Source organism: Camarhynchus parvulus, chromosome 20 (genome assembly GCF_901933205.1).
Source record: "Camarhynchus parvulus chromosome 20, STF_HiC, whole genome shotgun sequence".
NCBI lineage: Eukaryota > Metazoa > Chordata > Aves > Passeriformes > Thraupidae > Camarhynchus > Camarhynchus parvulus.
This window is the reverse complement of record NC_044590.1, coordinates 14,280,670-14,299,937: the sequence shown is the minus strand read 5'-3', so window position 1 is coordinate 14,299,937 and position 19,268 is coordinate 14,280,670. Positions and strand designations below refer to the sequence as shown.

Genomic DNA, 19,268 nt, shown 5'->3' with positions numbered 1-19,268 from the left:
GTGAGGGGAATGCTGCTGAGGGGTCTTGTGCCTTAATAGCTTTTGGATTTGGCTGGAGCTTTAGGCAGGCTCCAGGTGCACACTCTCCAAGGCTGAGAGATTGTATAAAATGGGATCTCTAGGAAAACTTGGGGTGTTGCATTGTTGCCTGTGGACTCACCTGTGGGCTGCTGATACCTTTGGGGTGCAAAGGCAATGTTCAATTTTTGAGCCAGGTCTGTCTGACTTGCTTTCTAGGTTGCTGCGTTTTACATATGGACCTTCATTTCCTCCATTCAAAATTCCCGATGAAGATGCTGGTCTTATTCCTCTTGAAATGGATAATGAGTGTGTTGCACAAACATGGTTTCGCTTTTTACATATGCTGAGGTATTGTCATTACAGCCATCCATTGTTCCTGTTCTTGAATCAACTCTATACGTTTGCATGATAAATGAAACATTTCTCTGGAGATTGCCAAGATTAAGCGCCTAAATAGAATTAAACAAGAGACTTGTGCCAGTGCCCATGAAGCAGCTCAGGGCGGGCTGTGAGTGGTGTTCAGGTTTGAATTCTGACTCTTTCAAAATGTAAACTGGTTCAGTTAATTAAAATCTATTTTAGCTATTTGGCATTTTGGAAGATCTGAAAAACAGGAGTTCAATAGAATTTTGTTTCTCTGAGATAACTAACAGGAAAAGCTGAACAATAGATCTGGGAGATGCTTACGACTTTCATTTATTCTCCAGGTTAAATTTAACTTACAATTTATTTTAAAAATGAGTATTTATATATTTATATCTTTATTTTTATGAAGAAATCTATACACTTAATTTTACCATACACGTTAATTTTAAATGCACAGCTGAACCAAATGCTGTGTTTTGTTTTAAGGACTTTTGGACATGGCATTACATTAATGCTCTCAATGGCCAGAATGTTAAAAAATTGATACTAAATACTATTTAATAGTTAAAGCTAGATAAACATTAGGCTGTTTGAAATTTACTTCTTAACTAACTAAAAAACCCTCTTTCTTCATTTGTAGTACAAATGTCACAAGTACTGTACTCTTTAAATTTGGAGTTTACAAATTTGCTTTTTCAGGATTTTGAGTCAGTCAGGAAATATTGCTCAAACTTTTACAATTTACTTCCCTTCTTGTCACTGTTTGACAGTATTTAATTCATTGCTTACCTTTCTAGAATAACTTTAACAATATAAGCAACTCTTTACCGGGCTCAAAAGACCTCATAAGTAAATTACTATTTCTGCAATAATTAGTCTAGCAAGTGTGTGGTCTGGTTTGTTTTATTTTACTATAATTGTTCAATATGTTTGGTAATGTTTGACATTAGGACAGCTATATACTGCCAACACAGGAAGAGAAAATTGCCTTCCTGTGATGAGAGGCTAAAATGTATTGATACTGGATGCTGGTTTGTGGTGTTACTCGAATGCCTTAAACTGCTGCATCTTCAAGTGTTTTTAAATCTTAACACCTGTTCTTAAACTGACTAACATATATTTTGCTCTTTTTCTGTGCAGTAATCCTGTGGATTTGAGTAACCCAGCCATTATTAGCTCTACCCCCAGATTTCAGGAGCAGTTTCTGAATGTGAGTGGGATGACTCAAGAACTGAATCAGTACCCCTGCCTTAAACATCTGCCTCAAATATTCTTTCGTGCCATGCGTGGAATCAGCTGTTTAGTGGATGCATTCCTAGGTAATGCTTTTGTCTTGCCCATGGATAGCTAGAAATATTAATTTAATAATTATTTTAGTATCTTTAAATCTGTTTTCTCTGTAAATACATGAATAACAATTAATCTTTTGCAAGTATATCCTGGAATTGATGAGGAGGAGACTTGGGATCACCTCTAAAAAAATCTGTATGCACAACATTAACATTTGAATGCATGAAGTTGTAGATAGCCTTAGTTTCAAATGCAAAACAAATCAGAAATATAAAATAAAACAAAACCAGGGATCTCTTTCCCAAACAAAGTTTCTTTTCTCTTTCCATCCAATCACCAGTGCAAGTGCTATGCTTTAGCATGTTGTGAGCACTGACCAACGTGTTTCTAATCTTTGTGGCATCTGCTGTGTGCCTTTTTTATAAGGTGTTGAATTTGGACTGTCATCTTCAGAACTTTTGAAGTTCCCCTTAGTTTATGGTTAGTGGCTTACTACTACTGCTGAGTAGAAAAGATGTGTTTCTTTGTGTCTGCTGGTAACTGAGTAGCTCTAGCTAGTCAGTTTTAAGTAACAGTATGGTGTACCTGAAATTTAAAGCATTATACTTAGTATGCTTCAGACTTACTGAAAGTTCTTCAGGGAATACCTGCTATTGTAAACTTGGAAGAATTGCTTTTCTCCAGCTGCTTTTCTGCTTAAATGTGTGCAAACAAATGTCATCTGCCATAAGTGTGAGCTGATGAGAGATTGCAGGAGACTAGAGCAGATATAGCAACAGTATTAGAAAAAACCTGCTGGTGGAATGAGACCGTCAGCCTGGAGAAGAGCAGGCTCTAGGGGCACAGAGCTCAGGGTTAGACTGGGTCTTGGGAAGAAATTCTTCCCTGTGAGGGTTCATGAGGCCCTGGCACAGGTTGCCCAGAGGAGCTGTGGCTGCCCCTGGATCCCTGGAAGTGTCCAAGGCCAGGTTGAACTGGGCTTGGAAGAACGTGGTCTAGTGGAGTTGTCCCTGCCTGTGACTGGGGATGGAATGGAGGGTCTTTAAGGTCCCTTTGAACCCAAACTATTCTGTGGTTTTATGAATCAGACACTTAAGACTTCTGAAGACCTTGTAGCAAGATAAAGCACCCAGAGTGATAATAGCCTATGTGGAGTGCAGAGGTGGAGACTACAATGCATTGGGGCACAGGAGATTTCTTTTTAAAAATTAAATTCAGGCTGTAGGTATGGATTGGGAGAGTGTGATCAGGCAGACTTGAGAGCTGCAGAAAGATCTTCAGTGAAGGCTGATGGGAGAGCTCATTACCTTCTGTCACAAGTGCTAAAACACTGGGTTTTATCTGTGTTTGGCAAAATAGTACGTCCTCTTTTCCAGCCAAATGTACCAAAACAATAGGTTTCATAGTGCATACTCTGCCTGGGCTGTAACACTGATGATTTTGCAGGAGCAAATTGTTCTGTAATGTGTTACGAAAAGTACTTGGGTGCTTTAATTAACAGGGTAAAAAAAAATCTGTGTCAAATTCCCAAGCACACTGTGGTTTCCCACTTCATTTTTCAAATGGGGCACAAGGTTGTTGGAATTCATTAAAATGGGCAAAAATGGTGTTTGTCACTTCAAGTTTTGCAGATGTTGAGTTGCTTCTGATTATGATGGGGAAGAGCTCTGTGCACCATGAATTTCCCAGAAGCTGGATTAAAAACTGGTCTCATGTCCTGCTGCTGCCAGAAAAATTATAGTTTGCTGTGCTTTCTTGCTCTGTCTTGTGTACTGCCTTTGTATTTCACTGTTCAGCAGCCAATCCAGCTCAAACAGAGCAGAAAGCTGTGTGGTGGATGGGTTTCATCTTAATTTAGTGAGCTATGGTGGCTTTAAGGGCCAGACATCTTAGAGATGTCTCAGAAAAAGGTGTGGGAGTTTTGATTGGGAAAGAAAGGCAAAGGTGAGAGGCACCTGAATTTTGGTAGAAGTGAGCTGTGAAATAGTCTTTGGCAAATGAACCTTGCTCCTTTCCCTCTGCCTGCTTCTAGTCTGATTCTTCCCATCTGCCATTTCCCACAGCCTTCAGGTGTGGGGTCCTTTGGTGTTTTTTAATCAATTGCTTATCTGATGTAATTACTGTTTCCATTTGCTTATGCATTTATTTCTGCTAATAGCAAAATAGGGAGAGGTGTTTTTGTTGCTACTGCCGTTTTGGGAAACATGGGAGGCATGGCTATTGACCAAAGGCTCCTAAGCCTACTAAAGGCCTGCTCTCTGTGAGCCCATGGAATTCTTGCTGAAAGCCTGCTTTATTCCTGGCCTTGCAGGCATTTCCCGACCCCGGTCAGACAGCGCACCACCCACGCCAGTGAACAGGCTGAGCATGCCCCAGAGCACTGCTACCAACACCACTCCACCCCACAACCGGCGGCATCGGGCAGTGACTGTGAACAAAGTGACCATGAAAACCAGCACTGTAAGATTTCATACTCTGTGTTGGAGTAGCTGACCCTTTGGATTCTTTCCCCAGTTAGCAGAACTAATTTCCTTGATTCTAGGAGCTGATCTGTTCTTCTGTTCAAACAGGTAACTACTGCACATGCTTCAAAAGTGCAGCACCAACCCTCTTCTACTTCTCCACTCTCTAGCCCAAACCAGACAAGCTCTGAGCCTCGGCCACTTCCAGCTCCTCGCAGGCCAAAGGTTAACAGTATCTTGAACCTCTTTGGATCATGGTTGTTTGATGCAGCATTTGTTCACTGTAAACTTCATAATGGAATAAACAGAGACAGCAGCATGACTGGTAAATATTACAAAAAATACATGTACGCTTTTTTCCTTGTTTTCTTGACATTTCCTACGTTCAAGATTAAAACATGCATAATCCAAAAAAAAGTAAAATCTGAAGCGCTCTGTTGTAATTAATCCCTTGAGCTGAGCCAGCATCTGCTATTAGCTGAGCAGCTTTGGGGATTTTAAAGTTTAAAAAAAGTCCACTTTTTTATTATTAAATACTCCTTTGCTCTAACAAGCATGGCACTTCCAATTATGATATTGGGGAAAATGCTGTTAAGTGAAGGAAATCATATGGTAGGAGTCCACTTCTTAGTTTGAAATCTGCTTGATTATCTATGATTAATAGCAATTATTTATATGAACTCTTTAATATTTGAAAAATTGTCCTACATTGCACCACATAGTGCACAAAGTGGTACTTCTTGGTTTTGTAGAGTGTTACGGAAACAGAAGTCCTTAAAATAGCTAGTAAGCTTGCTGCCTATCAGTTATGATTGCTGTGTGCTTCCTTTAATGACTTCATAGCTTCGTTGTCTTCAACCCTTAACTGCCAAACTTATTTTGTCTCCTGTGCTTTGCTCAGCTGCAGAGGTTAGATGTTTTGAGATATCATAACAGAATTAGTGCTCTGCTCAGAGAAGCTTTTTAGCTCTTACCTTACTTTTGGTGATAATATTCAGAAAAGAATAATCTTTCTCACTCCCTGCAGTTTTCCCGTTCCTTGTGTATTTTGAATGTCTGCTAACTTTTCTGAGAGATCTATTAATTAATCTGTCAGCAACTTGCTGGCCGAAGGAAAAGAGGGGAAAACCATTTGTTATAGCAAGTTGGATGTATAGTGGGACTTGACAGCATCAGTTAAACTGGTGATCTTCCTTGTTTATTATGTCAAATTCCTGTGTGAATGCTTAGGATTTGGGATCTTCTAAAGGTGTTTTTAGGTATGTAGCACATAATTTTTTGAAAGAGTTCTTTGTGGGTGTCTGTGGTAGGACTTCAGAATCTCTTTGTAAAAGGCCTGTGATTCATGACTGGGGAAACAGATGAGCTTAGGAGAGAGCAAGGCATCCTTTGAGGGTGTGTTCAGTTGTAGATGCATTTAACGTATTACTACATTTAGTGCTTTTCAGATTGATTAGATAATTTTAAATTTGACATAACCTGTTTTTTGAGCGATTTTAATGAAATGCTTAACCTGTAAAGGAAGGATGTCAGCTTAGATGGTGCTTATGCAAAAGTGTCAGCTTTAAACAGAAACATTATGCTGGCAGACGTACACAGTCATCCGTAATCCAAAGGCTTAATTTCCTTGAAGGTGTTACAAGGCCGTCTGTTCATATATGCAATGTCTTAAATCACCTAAAAGCAATCAGAAAGTTGTTGTGTTACTAGTCTTACAGGGATATTTACCGGCTTTCTGAAAACTGGAGACAGCTGTTTGGAATTGAGTTAATTCTGTTCCTCCTCTGTGCTCTTCCAAGCTGTCTGTAGCGAGACCAGTCTTTGCACATCGCATGATCTGCTGCGTATTGGCAGCAGTGGTTCTGACACAGTGATGTTGGTGGACTCCCAGGAACCTAGCTCTGTCACGTTCTGCTTTTTAGCAATTTGGAAGACAGAATTAACTTACAGGAATGTAGTCAAGTGTCTGCTGCCCTTGCAGGGTGTTGTTACTGCTAGGTAAGGTCGCTGGTCACGGTGGTACCAAGATGGGCTGGCTGAAGGAGAAAGAACTGAGTGTGGACCCCTATTTCTGAAACGCTGTAGAGAGGCCCCAAACTCTGATTGCCTGATTTATTATTTTGCTCAGCCTCTGCTTAAGGTGGCAGATTGAGTAAGATGCGTAAAGGGCCAGGCCCCTGGAGTTTCTGTTTGAAGCATCAGTGTCTTTTCAAAGAGGTTTAAATCCACATCATATACTTTTTATTCTGGGAATCTGACCTGTGATGCCTGATGCCTCCAAGTGAAATCTTTTCCTCCCTGAAGAGCATAAGGCAAGAGGCGCTATGCTGGCTGATGAGGTGGGCCAGGAGGGGCCATTAAGGCCCCCCCCCCCCAATGCAGAAGTGGGACTCATCAGTAACAATCAAATCTGCACATTGTGCCCCTCCACCTGTTCCTGCTGCCCAATGTAGATGCAGCTTGGAGGAGGAGGGCCAGTAGAAAAGGGACAGTTATCTGTCACAGTCCCTATCATTAGGAAAGATGTCCAGAATAAATCTGATGCTTTACAGCTGCAGTTTGGCTATTCCTGTATGTTTTGGTCCATCTGCTATCCTTTGTAGCCATGACACTTCAACTACTACCTGGAATATTCTTACCATGTCTGACACTGCTGTTGATATTCTTAGCATTAGCTTCAAGAAGCGCTGTTATTTTTATGGGTGCTTCAAATGTTTTGATTGGGAAATGTCTGCACTTAAAATCAGCTTTGTCATGTAGTATTGTCTTCCACTGGCCCACACACACTATTTTTCTTTAAGTCTGGAACTGCAGCTGTGTAAGAACTCAGCAGCTTTAAACCCTTCTAATATTTACTTTGTTTCAATGCCATGCAGTTAAGAATACTTTCTCTTTTGGCTGACTGATATGGTTTTTTGTTACATTACTGGCTGGAGGACTGAGAACCATTTTGCAAAAGTATTACAACTTGCTCCTTGGTCCTTTAGAGACCTCTGTGTCTTGGGACACTTCTGAAACACTGCATTTCTTAGTGTGTGTTTTTCTCTCCTCTTCCGTCGCGTGGCACAGTCTCAGTGAGAATCCCTATGATGTGATTACCAGAGAGATTAATGAGCTCAATGCAGTGCCTTCCAGAGGCCCTGTGGATGCGCTGTGGTGTCAAGCTCTAGTTCAGAATTTAGTTTGGTTCTTTTAAACAAATCCTGCTGACACAGGTTGTTCTTGTCCCATCTTACTGCACACCTTTTTGATGAGCTCTAGGAAATAAAGCGCACTTGATCAAGACTGATGCGAATGACTACCCCTCTACCCTTCCTTTTTCTCTTGTCCCAGGATCTCACCTTTTCCCCTTGGAACTCTTTAACCTCCAGAAAGGAAGTAATGAAAAACGATGGGTGGAAAAAATGTAAAGCTTTTTGTAAGTCTTGAGATGAAAAACTGTCTAGATGTGTAGAAGGGTAACTGAACTTCCTGTACTTGGCCCTGCTTTGCAGGGGAGAGCTGACTATCTCCAGAGGCCCCTTCAGCCTCAACTCTCCTGATTCTGTCAGGTTAACTGCTGCATCATGGATTTTCAATTTTTTGTCATCTCATGGGTGAACTCCTTGTACCAGCTCTTGATTGGAAAACTGTAGGTATTCCATATTTGTGATTGTTCTGGTTTTGTCTGTCTTTGGGAAGAGAGTATTGTTCTCTCTCAAGATTAGCTGGAAGTCATCTGTATACAGTTGGCTGCTGGTGGAGCTTATCACCTGGAAAGCAGTTGTCCTCTTTGCTCTTTGAGCCCTGTCCTTCAAGGTAGTCCTGTGTCGTTGTTTGGATTCTGAAGCAGAGCAATGATCTTGCCATGATTGGCATGACGCTTTTGGGTCTTGAGTGTCCTTATCAGGTTTTAGTTTCTGCACACTTTAATGGTGAAGCTTTTTGGTGGACAGCTGATAAACATCACTGTATTGTGGTGAGAGTAAAAATGGCTGGTTGAAAGATGCCTAGGTAGTTTGAAAGCAGCTGCGTCCTGCTGGTGTAGTTGTTAGAATTAAATGGGTGTGTGACATTTATGTAGCTGATAGTGTGGGATAAATAGATCCCTATGATAAATAACACCTTCATAAGAAATTGGCTACAGAGCCTCTATGAGGTTAACCCAAGAATGACAGCTTGGTGTGTGTGTATCTGTGCTAGGGCAGGTTCAGTGGCAGGATGTGTTTCAGACAAGCTTGACTGTATGGTGCATGCTACTGCTGCCTACTGTCCTCAGCCTCTGAGAGTGGGAAGAGACTCACCAGCACTTTGTGCCAGCATTTCAGCAACTGAATCTTCCAATCTGATGGGCTCATTCTCAATCCTTGTACCTAAAGGATATCAGCTCTGTACTTTATAGCAGCTGAAGGACATACCTCAGGGCTTGCTGGTATTGCCCTGGGGCTATTTGCAGTTGTAGAGCCTTGGAGTACATCATTACCCTCACCTCTTCTGGCCCTACTGTCATTAATGTCCCACAGAATGTTTCTGGGGCTCTAGAAGAAAATTCTAAGCAGACCTGTCTGGGATCATAGTGAGTGCTGCTGAGGGGCTTGGTTACAGGTCTGACCCTACCTGTTCAAATAAGTAGCTCTCCTCAGATGGTGGGTAGTACCTGGCTGCTGGAGTTCTTACTCTCTTCTTTCTCTGGGCATTGTTTGAGATGTTAATGTTTCTGAGAGTGTTCTACCTTTTGTTTCTGCTTTGGAAGATTGTTAATGAAGCTGGTGGTCAGGGGAGGCATGCTCAGGTATTCTGGTTGTTAGCAACTTGGCTTAGGGAAATAGGAGCTGTACTACCGTTGAGAACTCCTGGTTTGGAAGGAGGAGTGCTGCTGTGAGGAGATTGCAGGTAAGTAATTTTCCCTCTGCGAGACATACTCCATTTCAGAGGAGCCTTAGGATAGCCTGGTGTATGCTCCAAGTGCACTGCAGCATGGGGACAGGTCTGTGAGCTGAGAAGGGTTAATACCTTCTGTTAAAGAACTGGTGTATGTTGATATGAACAGCTCTAAATTTTAGTAGTATTTTGTAACTTTTTGTTCATTGTTTTGCATGATACTTTCAAAACCATAATTTTGGACCTGTATGCCAATTTCCTATGTGTTTAACAAGCTTGCTGTATCATAAAGCTTTTAATCTATTTTTTAGAAAGCTAAAAGCTTCTTAACTTATATTACAATTTCACCATCTTAAAAGTATTTTATAACTACTGCTGTCCTTTGATTTGTTTCCATTTTATTTCTATTATCTTGCAGCATCTTTTATCCAAATTCTTCTTTCTTATAAATCTTGTAAGTAGGAACCAGTAGCTTTTCCTTAATTGCGGTCATGCTTTTTTTTTCCATAATCCCATATTTTATTTGTAAATTCATTCTCATTGTCTCTTGTAGCTTTTGCACTTTTACTTGAAAAAGACAAGTAATTTTTTTTGTGTGTGTTTTTGAATGGGGAGGATTGTTGGCAAAAGCAAATTAATCTGCCTGAATCAGACCCATCTTTTCTGTACTTTAGTCTGTGATCATGTCATGAATTTCAGGACTTTGCACTAACCATGTTTTTTTTACTTAAAGCTTATTTTACAGACCTAGTGTTTGATTTGTATGCATTGTGCATGTAGTGTTTTTTTCCAACTACAGTATATTGCTGGATAGCTTATTTAGGACAAAAAATGGCTCATGGGAAGATGCATAAAGATTTCTACTTATTTTCTACTTAACGCCAATGAAAATTTATGAGGTAAACATAGGCTAAACGATGAATTTGATAACAAAAAATTAGGAGTAGGCACTTGTCATTAAGACATTTCCTTTAAAATAAAACAAAAAAGCACCCTATCTGTAAATTATTGGTATTCCAACTGCTAAAGTGTTAACATGCCTTTGTTTGCAAAGCTGACTGTGAACCTGCTGTTCCCCAGTGTCCCAGAGCTGAGACAGGAGAAGTTCTCTTTTGCTGGTAGAAACACATAGGTGTAATTATGTCAGGAGTACACATTGTCTGCTGTTTGCTTTTGTAGTTTATAAAAGTTTTGGAAAACCATCTAGTCTTAGCTAAAAACAAGAACTCACTCTGTAAGATGTTAGTAATCCTAGAGCAAAGCTGTCCAAGGAAGAGGAAAAACAATTGAAAAAAAAATCACATTGAGTGTAGTATATACTTTGTTTTGGTAGCTATCCTGGAAGACAGGATGTAGGCAACAGAGCAAGTAGTCTTGTATCCACACAATGCCAATGTGTGAAAGGGAGACCAGAAATCTCTCCAGAAAGACATGGATTGGAGTGGTGTGGACTGGCAGAACTGGCCTGCGGGGAGGGAGCACAGAGCTGGGCGGAACCAGGTCAGGACCCTTTGAGAGGGTCATAGAGCTTCTTGTAGGATAAGGGAGCAGGAGATGGCCAGCCCATGGTAGGTGCTCTATGGAGGCTCTCTTATTTATTTGGCAGTTTTAGTGATCATGTGAGGAGAGGGACCAAATTAGGAGAATGGGATTCCCAACCTTCTCTTTGTCATACGGTGCATTAAAATTTTTAAATTTTTTTTAATAAGTATGTTTGTACAACAAAACTGGATGAAAGCCGCTAGGTATTCAGGGCAGCATGAGATGAGTTGGCTGGCTGGAAGTGAAGCACTTTCTTGGCGGTCAATAGTAATGGCACCATCGAAAATTTTTTTTGGTTTTTAAGAGAGCAAGGGGAGGTGGCATTTCATTTTTGTGGGGACCAGAACCAGGTGAGGCAGATCCTTGCCCTTTGAGAAAGAAGGGTAGGAAACTAGTATTGGATATAAGTGCTCTCTTCCTAGGAAAAAGTTGGGACAGTCTCTAGGATATGAAGGTCAGTTGTTGTCATCCTTATGAAGTGAACAAGTTAGGTACACCCACAAATATTTCCTAAACAGAGGCACTGGCTCAAATGCAGTGAACTAATAGCTTCATGTTAACTACTAAATTGGACTTGATCTTTGTGTCCAGGATCCCATGAGCCTATTCTGTACATTATCACACACAGTGAAACGCTGTTTTTTCTCTTCCCAGCTATAGCAACGCAGGCTAGTGTGGAGTTCCGACGGAAAGGATCCCAAATGTCCACTGACACTATGGCTTCCAACCCCATGTTTGATGCAAGTGAATTCCCAGACAACTATGAAGCAGGAAGGGCAGAGGCATGCGGGACACTGTGTAGGATATTTTGTAGCAAGAAGACTGGGGAGGAAATATTACCAGCTTACCTATCCCGGTACTAACCTATCTTCCAGTTGCTTTATTGGTGTAACTTTATGATGCAGACTAATTCCCAGTGAATAGCATTCACTTGCTGTCTGAATCTTGTGTTGCCAGTTTAAAAACATGTAGCTGGCTTACAGAGGCTGGAGGTGGGATTCCTGGCTAAGCCCAGCACTGTTTTCTTCTCACATTTTCATGATGCTGCTTTTCACTGGGTTTTCTTCAAGTTTCAGTTGAAGGACAGTACCTTAAAGTGCTTCAAGCTAGAAGGAACACTTTCTTTGGCACTTTCTTGCCTCCTCTATTTTTATTTTTGTTGAGTTTGTCACTGAATATTGTTCAGGTGGAAAAAATAAGTGTGCGGGCATAAGACTTTGTACACTTTATTAGACTGTAAAGGTTCTTGTGTTGTCAAATACCACATCGCTGGGTTTGGTTTTTTGTAGTTGCTTTTTTCTTTCACCCTCTGAGTATTGAAATGCAGTGATATCCCATTATTTGAAACAGTTGTGTTTGAACTACCTCTGTGTTCAGTTTTATTTTTGAGAAAATGAAGCAGTATTGCCTGTCATAATATACCTTTTTCACAATTTTTTATTACACACAATAGCAAATGCTAGAGGCAGAGAATCAATTTTAAATAATGATTCTCTCAAACTTTTCAAGTACATTTGTCCCAGATGGCCTTAAAGCTTCCCAGAAGACTGAACAATTTTATTTCTTGGATGTTGTAGTATTTTTTGTATAGATAGTTCATATTTCTCTTGGCCAGTCAGTGGGATTCCTCTGTGTCTGCAAGACCTTTGAAACAATTAAGGTTCTCTAACAAGAACCTGCAAAAGAAGCTAACTGGGTAGCTGGGTTTCTGCCCTTGCTTTTTCATTTGAAGTGGTTACGATGGTTAAGATTAGTCTTGTTTTCCAAATTGCTGATCAGTGTGTCTTGTCCTGACATTCTGTCCATTGTTCTGTCCACTGCCTCCCCCAAGGTTTCACAGTATTTTTCTTGTATTGGTGAGCTAAAATCAAGGTCTTGCTCCCACCGTTATGTAGGAAGGGAGTAGTGGAGAGCAGGTGATCCACTCTTAGTAACCAGCTGATTGTGCTTACTCAGCCCCCAGTCTGGGTGTTGTAACAAGTCAAAGATTTCAGTAAAACTGTGCTGCACTCGCTTTTCATATGAAATACCTGTCATTTGTGAAGGTTTATTAAGCTGCTCAGGTGTGCTTGCCTGTGCTTAAGTAACATAGGGAAAGATTTATATGAACGTTTCCTAGCTCTGTTTTTGAAACTTACTCTATTTTATATAGACAAGATCAAATAGTGGCTGCAGAATCATGTGGGATTCTGATGATTTTATGTGCAAATAATTAAATCTTATCTTTCTTTGTCAGATTTTACATGCTTTTAATTCAGGGTTTGCAGATAGCAGATTTCGTTTGCCACCCGGTTCTTGCCAGTGTTATTCTAAACTCCCCTCCTCTGTTCTGCTGTGACCTGAAAGGCATTGATGTTGTGGTTCCCTACTTCATTTCGGCTCTGGAGACTATTTTACCTGACAGGTAAATTGCCATTTCTATATAAACATTATCAGAGATGTTGAGAGGTATTTGTCTTTTGTCATTCCTGCATAGTTTCACCAAAGGAATTCTGCGATGTAGGGCCCACAGTGTGTGTGTATTCACTGGTAATAATAGCAACACTGTATGAGCTTAAATGTTCAGTTTTCTTTAATGCCGTTTTCTTTAATGCCATTTTCTTTAAAGCAATAACGTACTTATTTTAAATTAAATATATGAGTTGTTAGCTGCATATTCATTGATGCAAAGCGGTGCCTTTAAGAATAGGAAAATATATTAAAATATGTCAAAAATATATTGAAAGCCTATTGATTTTAAAGTAAACTTTCACAAGATATTAATTACTGGCTGTTGTTGCAGTGTATTCAATAAATAAGTAATCTTATGCATCATTAAATGGAAAAGTTGATAATTTAGACTGATGAAGTTGGAGTAGGTTCTTATCAGAGTTTTATAGATTGCTGAATGTTTTGCTAAGTTAGGCACTTAAGAGTAGTCTCTCCATGCCTTCTTCAATGTATGTGTTATGTCTTGGTACCATGTTTCATTTTGATGTTAGGCATTTAGACAAAAAGCATTCTTTATCTCCTGGGCTTAAATCTGAGCTGCTGCTTCTTTTGGATAGGTCTTAGAAAGAAATAGCTACATTGCATACTGCAAATTACTTAAGACCATTGGGTGGGTGTATATTTGATATTAACTTAGTTGCATTCGGCTCCATATTCTTGTGAAAAGTTGGTTAACTGTCTGCTGCTTTGATTTTCAGAGAACTCTCAAAGTTTAAAATCTATGTAAACCCCACAGAGCTAAGAAGAGCTTCTATTAACATCTTGCTGTCTCTGTTGCCTCTCCCTCATCATTTTGGAACAATAAAGTCTGAGGTAGGACATTTATCACTGTGTTTTGTGTTCCATTTTTCTTTCCCTGGGAGTGGGATTTGGATGGGTTGTGGGTTGTATTGCGTGTTTTCTTTAGCACTGGAACTCTTCCACTGAATGTGAAACAGTAAGACCATATTACAGTGTGTCAGTAGCAATGTGTGCTGTGAACATTGGCTTTTGAAACCTTGCTGACATGATCTTTAATTGATACTGAAATAGGTGTATTTTTTCTTCAGGTTGTCCTGGAAGGGAAATTCAGCAATGATGAAAGCTCAGCATATGATAAACCAGTAACATTCCTGTCCTTGAAGCTGAGGCTTGTGAATATCCTTATAGGAGCTTTGCAAACGGAAACTGATCCCAACAACACTCAAATGATACTAGGTTATTTCAGCTTTTTAATTTTATTAACTGTATTATAGAAATATCTGTCTTAGTCTGTCCTGGGGTAATATGGGTTATTAGTGATGTGTTGCTTTGCAAGAAGAAGGTTTAAATTCCTGGCAGGTTGTCATATGTGTAATCTCCCTCATACTATGAAAACATCTTAAAAAGCCTCTCATTTTTGTTAATCTCTCCCTTTTTATGTGGAGTAGTACTTGAAAAGTAGAAGCAAGAGTGAAGCACATTCTAGCACAGAAAGTCAGTCATAACTGGAAATGGAAGTAGGTAAAAATGTCATAATTTTAGGAAGGATTCCTGATTAATGGATTTCAGAGAAAACCTTAGGTTTTGGCATGGTTAAACCTAAGAAACATATTGACATATTGGTGACTGGTCATCCAATATTGGCAAAATACAGATGACATTTTTTTAGTGGTGTGTAAATCCCCAGATAAAATCCAAAAGTTTTCAAATAGAGTGTGGAGCTGCACTATGCACAGTTTAGCACACTGTTCTTCAAAGTAGTGAGTGGATTAACATTATGCTGAATACTCAGAAAGGAAGCAAAAGATGAAAACTTGGATAGTGCATAATCTGTCAAGTTAAGTGTGTTTTCAGATAAGTACAAATGTACATGCCTATTATTCTTACTTGTCCCCCCTTATTCTTCTCTTTTTAGAAGTGGTTTTTTCAACATGATGGTGTTCTTGCCCTTACCACTTTCCTTTTGTCTGTTTAAAAAAAGGCAACAGTCTTGTGGTGTGAGAGGAGTGTCTGCCTTGTTCTGGGAGGCAGATAGTTTACCTGCTTAGCAGGGGAGGGCAAGAAAATGATGCATAGCTAAAGGAAAGGAAACAAATCCAAGTCTGCAAAGACTTTTGGAAGGTTATCTTCCAATAGTTTAAGCAGTTTCTTTTCTTGCAGAAGACTAGAGGAGAATAATTTGAAAGAATAATTTGCACCCAGTGCTTGTGAAAGGGTGAGAATATCTGTGGTTGCCAAGTGAGACTCTCAGAGCATTGGTGCCCCTGAGTTGTCCCACCTCCAGTACTATGTCTGACACTTCAGGGTGATGCTTTGTTAAATCCCACCCCTGTGGTCCTATGCCCCTCCACACTGAGTTGATCTGCAGCCAGCTGGATAGCTGTTCTACCTGGAATGGCTTTTCTCCTGGGAATTATTATTCCCATGCTAGTTCCTGCCGGTTCACCTGCCCTGCAATCCTCCTCTTAAGCTCCTTTTTCCATATGTGAAGTTATTTCCTGCTGGATTTAGCTGGAGGGGATTCATGAATCTCCACTTTAGCCAGAAATTCTCTCATGTGCCACCAGCTTCTCAAAAAAAAGCAGGGTTTGTTTCCATCTGCCAGTAAATGTTTGGCAGCAAGTGGTGCATTTCATAGAATCACAGAGTGATTTGGGTTGGGAAAAAATCCTTAAAGCTCATGTCGTTCCACCATGCATTCCACCCCCATTCCCTGGGAAGGGACACCTTCCACTAGCCCAGGTTACTCCAAGCCCTGTTCAGCCTGGCCTTGGACCATTCCAGGGATGGGGCAGCTACAGCTTCTCTGGGCAGCCTGTGTCAGGGCCTTCCCACCCACACAGGAAAGAATTTTTTGCCACCATCCCACTTCACCTTGCCCTCTCTCAGTGTGAAAACATTCCCCCTTGTCCAGTCATTTCCCTTTGTAGAGTAAGTTGTGTTTTCCTATATGTTCATTGATGGATGAGACAGGGGAAGGAGGCGGAAAATTTAAACTGAAGCCACCAAACGTGCCAGTGTCAGCCAGTTTCAGGTCCATGTCCTTACTGCTTCCCTCATCATCTGGAGGTGATGCTGCCAAGCAGGTAACCTGAGTTTTTAAATGAGCACAGTCTGATGTGAGACAAGGAGCTACTCCAGCCCTTCTGTGAAGCCAAAATCCTTCCAAACTGAGGAATTTGACAGACCTATCACAGAAGAGTTGGGGCTGGAGGAGAGCTCTGGATATCATTCAGTCTAACTCTCTGCCAAGGCAGAGTCAGCAGGAGCAGGTGACACAAGAACCTGTCCAGGTGGGTTTTGAATGTCCTCAGAGAGGGAGACTCCGTGACTTCCCTGGGCAGCCTCTTCCAGTGCTTTGCCACCCTCCATGGATGGAACATTTTCCTCATGTTGAGGTAGAACTTCTTGTATTTTAGTTTGTGCATTTCTCCTTGCCCTGTTGCTGGGTACCATAAACAGAGTCTGGCAATATCCTCTGGACACCCACCTTGAGATATTGATGTGTAATGACGAGATCCCCTCTCAGTCTTTTTTAGATTCTGTTCAAGGCATTTTTAGCATAGCTGAAACTATACTCTGTCTCAAATTTCATCTGCTTCAAGTGGCTAAGCTCAAAGCAAGTAGTGTGTTTTAATAAGAGATTTTATAAGACTGGACTGCAAACCTCTACATTAGACTTTCTGTGCTGCTTGGTGACTTTTATTAGTGAATTCTTCTGTAGTCCATAGTTACCTTCTTCTGTCTGATTCTGCAGGTGCAATGTTAAATATTGTTCAGGATTCAGCACTGCTAGAAGCCATTGGCTGTCAGATGGAAACAGTGAGTATTTTTGTTTATGAAGTTACTTCTTCAGAAGGAATGCATTCCTCACTTGCTACTGGAAGGGGCTCGGGTAGCATCTTGAGGTTTGGTCTTTTGCATGTGAGAGCATGGGGAACTCAGAAATTTTCTCATCTCTCTAAACTGCCTTTCACTCTGCAGAATGGTGGTGAAAACAACCTCTTCAAAAGCCACAGTCGCACGAACAGTGGCATTAGCACTGCAAGCGGTGGCAGCACAGAGCCCACGACACCTGACAGTGAGCGGCCAGCACAGGCCCTCCTGAGAGATTATGGTAAGGAGAGCTCTTTGGAAAACCCTGGCACGGTATACCAGCTTGGTGTTTTCTGGGTTTTTCTGTAACAGTTCTGGCTAAAGGATTAATGTGTCCAGGTGTTTGGAGCCAGGGGGATAGCCCAGCTGTGTGCTGCAAGTCTGCATTCATATGTGCCCTTCCAGTGGTTGTTTTAACCCTACTGAAGGACTCTATAAACATTTTCAAAATCAGAATGTAAAAGCTTATGAAAAAGATGTTTGCAAACTTTAACTTAGGTTTTCAGGATACCTAATTTCTGTCAACAAGAATGAGATACATGTACATCAAGTTTAAATTAATCACTTCATTCGTTTTGATAGCATTCCAAATACTCTCCTGACCTCTGCAGCACCTTTTCTTAAACCATATTTAAAGAACATTCCAGGGACTCTGACTTCTGTAGAACAAGTAAGCAGGAGGCTTGTGATATGTCATACGCTGTAACAATAGAATTTAGTAATTAACTTTAGTTTGCTATGTCTTGTACTGTCCATTTTTGACTCTCTGTAGTAAAATCCATGTTCTAAATCTGTGTGTGGTAAGCTGGCTGACTGTCAAGATCCTGAAATTTCATTTGCTCCTTTGGTCTTCAGTTTAACTGATGTTGGCCAATTAAATGTGAGAACAAATCACCTTTATTATATTGTAGCCTAGAGTGACAGTTCTATCATCACCAACCAAAAATGTTTGGTGGTGGTTTTTTTATCTAGTTCTGTAAATAGCCAGAGGAGGGAGATTATCAGGAAAGACTTCAGTATATTCTAGGAATTCATATAAACATGTTGGTGCTTTCCCTTTTCCCAAGGGTATGCTTGTTTGAAATTATCAAAGTGCTAGTTTTCTGCACACCATTTGAATTGTGTGTTTAATTTATGTGGGTTTTCATTGATGAGTGCTTGTAAAAATACCCATTTGTAAGATTTTAAAAATCTTCTAAATATTTGAATTACAGTCTTCATACCATGACATAACTTGAAATATATTTTTGTAGTGTATTCATTTTATTGGATTTTTAAAATTTCCTGTGCCCAGAAGGTAAGGTTGTAATGAGCTTATGAAAAGAATTAGTGTTTCCACTAGATGCTCCAAACAAGAGAAAATTGAAAACATGATGGTCTATTGTTACTGTTTAGCCATAGTAAACTCCTGAATCTGCTCCTGGTATGACACTGGACATAGTTCTTGAGTGTTAAATAAAGTAATTTAAATTTTGGGAAGCATATGCCTTATCTGTCATAGTTCTCATGTCTCTTTATAACTAGTCATAGACCATTTTTTTATTTCTGACATTAATTTGCATACATCAGTTTTAACAAATTCGGATAGTATTTATGTTTAATAGTATTTATGTTTCATAGTATTTTGAAGTGAGAGCAACTGATACTTAAAATGTTTTCCATTTTTAATTTTCAGTTAAAGGTTCAAGAAAATAGAAGTTTAAAAAGAATTATTTCTCTAGCACTAATTCTTTTGTTATCTGTGTCTATTGAACTAGTGCAGCTTTTGATAAACATTAGGTGTGGATAGAATGGTTAGCTTTTGATAAACATTAGGTGTGGATAGAATGGTTAACTTCTGATACAGGTATCTGAAATGACGTGTTCTCCTTACTTCCTCAGGACAACTACTAATGTTTAATATACATTACCAAAGCATGTATTTTCCAGAGACTAAAAGACATAACATGACAGACAATTTAAGTACAATAGCAAAACCTGAAGCTGGCTGTTCTGCTGCTGAAATGCAGCTGAGCTCTGGGATTACTCAAAATGTCTTTTAAAAAATTAAATTTAGCTAGCTGGTCCGAATGGGTTTGTATAATGCCTGGAGAATATGTGAGGGAGTTAGCCTGTGCAAAAGGCATCAACCAGTTTCAAGATGGTTAGGGTTTATTTTATGTCTGTATTGTGTCTGCTTTGCCTTGTGCCTGTGCTTTGCTTTTTGTCACTAATGCTTAGTTATTTTCCCTCCCTGTGGTGTGTGGTTTTGGGGTTATATCCTAGCTCTTCATACAGATACAGCTGCTGGATTGCTGATCCGCAGCATTCACCTGGTAACCCAAAGGCTCAACTCCCAGTGGAGGCAGGACATGAGTATCTCTCTGGCTGCCCTGGAGCTGCTCTCTGGACTGGCAAAGG

General features: G+C 40.2%; 1 protein-coding gene across 1 annotated transcript in view; it reads left to right on the top strand.

Moving 5' to 3' along the window:
- Positions 1–19,268, top strand: part of RALGAPB (Ral GTPase activating protein non-catalytic beta subunit) — a 70,215-nt gene that overhangs the window by 16,870 nt on the left and 34,077 nt on the right. Inside the window, exons 6-16 of the mRNA XM_030963179.1 lie at positions 238–369; positions 1,528–1,706; positions 3,989–4,137; positions 4,248–4,464; positions 11,196–11,397; positions 12,778–12,945; positions 13,730–13,844; positions 14,081–14,228; positions 16,750–16,814; positions 16,977–17,109; positions 19,134–19,267. Coding sequence (XP_030819039.1) covers positions 238–369; positions 1,528–1,706; positions 3,989–4,137; positions 4,248–4,464; positions 11,196–11,397; positions 12,778–12,945; positions 13,730–13,844; positions 14,081–14,228; positions 16,750–16,814; positions 16,977–17,109; positions 19,134–19,267 — 1,642 coding nt within the window. The remainder of the gene's footprint in view (positions 1–237; positions 370–1,527; positions 1,707–3,988; positions 4,138–4,247; positions 4,465–11,195; positions 11,398–12,777; positions 12,946–13,729; positions 13,845–14,080; positions 14,229–16,749; positions 16,815–16,976; positions 17,110–19,133; position 19,268) is intronic.